We start from the raw sequence: 4201 nt of genomic DNA, 5'->3' as shown, positions 1-4201 counted from the left end.
ACTATACATTAATATCATTTTATATTTTAAATAATTTTAAAGTATAAAGAAACTGGATAACGGCTGTATTAACTATTTGTTTAATTTGAATATGAAATATAAAATACGTGATATAATATATTTTTAAATCGTTTTCGACGATCGATTATCTATTATTGTTCATTATTGTATGATTAGTATTTTCAAAAAATAATGTTGCGTGAATATTCTCGTTTTTCCATCACAGTTTTTTTTTAAATTTACTGATTATATTGACAAGTAGTGGGTACTATTTGCTTTTGAATACAAAAGTTTCAACTAGATACCAAAAATCACCCTAAAAGTCGAAGCATATTACTGCTCCTAAAAATGAAACGCAAAAAAATAAAACACATTGTTGTAAAACTGATAAATGTTCACTCAACTTAGTATCTAAAATTGTTTTCCCATTTATATTTTAAACTATAGATTCTTATTTCATATGCAGGAATGAGGATATAATTGTAGTTTGTGGTGGTTTCGAAAAGATAACGTTTTTGGACGGGTTTTTTTCAATCTGATGGGTACACCATTAATTGATTTATAGTAGTTTAAATCTGTTCGAATTTAAAATCGGTATTTAGTTGCAGAAAACCGAATAGAAGGCAACAAATCCCAACCTACGTCAGTAATTAAGAGAAAAAAAAATCAGTACGATTAAATTCGATACTCAAAGTAATTCGATTAACAATATATACCTATATATATTTTTTTGTAAAAAGAAAACCAACGGATAATCGTTATATTGCTTGAAGCTTATAATTTATAATCATTTAATGATTTATGAACAGATGATAAAACAATTATGGCTTTTGATTGGCTTTTAAATATACGCAGAAATATTTAACATAATATAGGTATTTTACGAAATGTACGAGATTTTACAAATTAATTATTTTAAATATAATTATATAAACATACTATACAAAGTTGTATTACAAATTATCCTTACATTCTTTTAATAATTATATTTTTATTACCAACACCATCAGTGTTAATGTCTAGGATAAATAAGTTTATAATTTAATAATTAAATGTATTGAAAACCAGTTTTTTTTTTTATCGATTTTCTAGTAATTAGTTATTATGATTTTTATTTTCAAAGAGTACCTAGTTTCAAATACCTCTCTGTGTTACACATCACTACCTTTTTTTCAACTTTTGATCAGATTTTTGTATTTCAATATTCTACTTTTTCTTCAGAACTTTTTATAATTTTTATGTATTTTTAATTGTGAAATTTATTTCACAGTGCTTTTTAAAATACTGTAACCCCTTTTTTCTATTTTTTTTTTTATCAGGGGTCACTGTATGCCTTTCGACTTTAGCGTAGTTGAATGTTCAAGATTTCTGGTTAGGCAATTAGAATTTTTTTTTTTAATTATTTGTACTTTATATCTCCCGAAGTATCACCACCTTGACTATTTTTACATTTTTATCTGAAGTATGTACATTGTATATTGATAGCAGATGTGTTCAAATAATTTGAGTTTATTCCGAAAAGCGACCGATGGCTGATACACAGCAACATAATGTGATATATAAAAAAAAAATACACAGTGTAATGTAATTTAGGTTGGAAAACCCTGATAATTTATGCGTGTCATAAAGAGATTGATAATGGGGTCTTAAAATAATATTAAGACATTATTTATTCTTATTTCTATTTTATTTATTTGTATATACCTAACAAAATTAAAAATAGTAAATAGAAAAAATAATGCATTTAAATATACAGGGTAAGTCGAGTAACACTGTAGGATTAAAATAAAAAATATTAGTTTATATTAGTTTTAGAAGATAAATAAGTGTTAGGTAACTTGAATCAGAATTTTACTGTACAGGATAGTAGAATTGGTACAATCCAAACTTCTATAAGTTATTTGATGTTATTTTAGTAAGTACCTACCTATATTGATTATTGAGTATTGTTCTAAAAATGATTTGTTCACATTTTCAATGTCTTTAGATACCACTAACAGTATTTGTGAAATAATTATTAAGGTTCAATGCATAACAGTTTTTAGTACATAAACAAGTAAGAGGAAATTATTGTTCTGACCAAATTAACATTATTTTAGATGGTAAAAACTAATAATTGTTATTTTATGGAAAGTTTGAAATGTTGACAAATGATAAATAATATAAAAATTTACTTATTATTATTTTAACAGATTTTATATTTACTTGTGCTAGTGGCGAATCACTCCGGTTTATTGGTGAATATGCATCAACCGTGTCCCTCGATAAGTCAGACGCAGAACCACTTCTTCGACAACAGTTGTCCCACATTTCTGGCAGGATATCCCGTAACTAAAACATGATAAATAAAAACTATTATTATTCGAAGCCTCAAGCTAAGTTAAATAATAAATTGTAATTTGCAAGTGTTACGGACAAACATATTTTAGTACATTTTAATTTATTTTAATTTTAATTGGTTTTCTATCGGTTGAACAGTAATTTTCAAAGTTATGTATAATTGCACCCAACTTTTGATTACATTTTCAAGATGTTTCTATTATTTGATCAACATTTAATCAAAAAAACGAACTCACATCTTTAGACTGCGATTTTCACCTTCCCAAATCTGTTTAAGGGCGCGTATTATTATTATACGTGAAAAATACATCTATTCGTTTTAAGGTAGTACCAAAATTTTATTAAAAAAAATACAATTTATAAAATAATTATATGAAGTTAGTACCTATATATTGCTTAAGAATAAAAAAATATTTTTATTTAGTAAAACAAATTACTTAGCGTAATATATATTTTTTTCAAGAAGCCTTTTTTAAAAATATTGTTAATTATTGTGTAACATAGTGCTCATTCAATATTTAAATAATGTTTGAGTGATGACAAAACTCGTTAGAAATTTCAAAGTTCTGTTTTTCAAGGCAATATTACTTTTAGTTATTTACGATTGATTAACTTATACTTTGCTACTTGGACGCAATAGAATAATCACTTGAAATGATGTATTGAATAAAAATAAAATAATAAAACAATTGTAACATATTCAAGTAAATACTTAATAAAAATAAATACATTTCTGACTAGTGGATGCATGAAATAATATGGATGTAATATTATAATATTAATATATAAATTAATACTTTATTTTTATACTTCTGATAAAATAATGTTAAAATGTTTTCGTTCATGTATTGATGTCCACGTAAGTAACTTTGAAATAAAATACATAAAAAAAATGAACCTTATATTTACCTTATAGATAAAATTTATTTTGATTTAATTTTAAAATAAATATGTTGATATTTGACACGTTCATAAAAACCTAAAAAATATAATATGAAAAGATATCGAATTTCACAGAATATAATCAACAAAAATAATGAGTGTTATTTGCTACTTGCTAAACTATAGAATACCTACGTCATATTCTACGTACAAAGTAATTCAAGTAAAGTTCAATTCAATCATAATATTACCCTTTATAGGTAGTTTATGTATAGATGAAAGGTAAGTTTGTTAGATGTTATTTAATAACCAATAATGAACAAAAACTAATAATCAATTCATTTTTAAGTCTAACTTTAATTAATATAAAGTAAAAAACAATATTATTAAAATATTCTTGAATCAATGTTATTGTGTACATATATAATAATAATAACAACACTGAGACTTTAACACTAATAATAATAATAATAATAAAAGAAAGGTGGGTAAGTGGATGTCGCTCTGCTGTACAGTAGGTTACAAATGGGTAACTGTATAATGGATAGTATTAAATTTGAATTCAATGATATAATATCACTGTATAAGAAAAACGATTCTGAGCGGAGACGGTTTGTCAGTCTAGATATTAGACATACATATTATAGGTATACTTATCTATAGTATTATTAATAATTTTCAAATTAATCATATCACAATATCCATTAGGTAACGCGTTATACATCAACAACAAACCGTGGTACTATCTTAGATATATAATAATTAATAGTATACTTTAGAAGTTTCAAGTACCCACAAATAATATTATACAATCACAACAAAATAATTAAAATAGTTATTCCAGGTTTTTTAATATGTAATTTCGTCCAAATTTGAACTTAATATAACTATAAAAATAAACTGTGCTTATGTATTTCTTGGATTTTTTGGTAACAGAATTAACTACTTACGTGGAATCTTTGTTTTAAATTTTCAATCC

The 4201-nt window shown here is 24.3% G+C and overlaps 1 protein-coding gene across 2 annotated transcripts in view; it reads right to left on the bottom strand.

Moving 5' to 3' along the window:
- LOC100162637 (high affinity cAMP-specific and IBMX-insensitive 3',5'-cyclic phosphodiesterase 8) overlaps nt 1-4201 on the bottom strand; it is a 79525-nt gene that overhangs the window by 39263 nt on the left and 36061 nt on the right. For both annotated transcript variants that reach the window (XM_029491512.1, XM_029491513.1), the window contains exon 4: nt 2206-2331. In XM_029491512.1, the coding sequence (XP_029347372.1) occupies nt 2206-2331 (126 nt within the window). The remainder of the gene's footprint in view (nt 1-2205; nt 2332-4201) is intronic.

The sequence above is a fragment of the Acyrthosiphon pisum genome, chromosome A3, assembly GCF_005508785.2.
Source record: "Acyrthosiphon pisum isolate AL4f chromosome A3, pea_aphid_22Mar2018_4r6ur, whole genome shotgun sequence".
Taxonomy (NCBI): domain Eukaryota; kingdom Metazoa; phylum Arthropoda; class Insecta; order Hemiptera; family Aphididae; genus Acyrthosiphon; species Acyrthosiphon pisum.
Note: the sequence above shows the minus strand (reverse complement) of the source record. Positions and strands in the feature narration are given on the sequence as shown.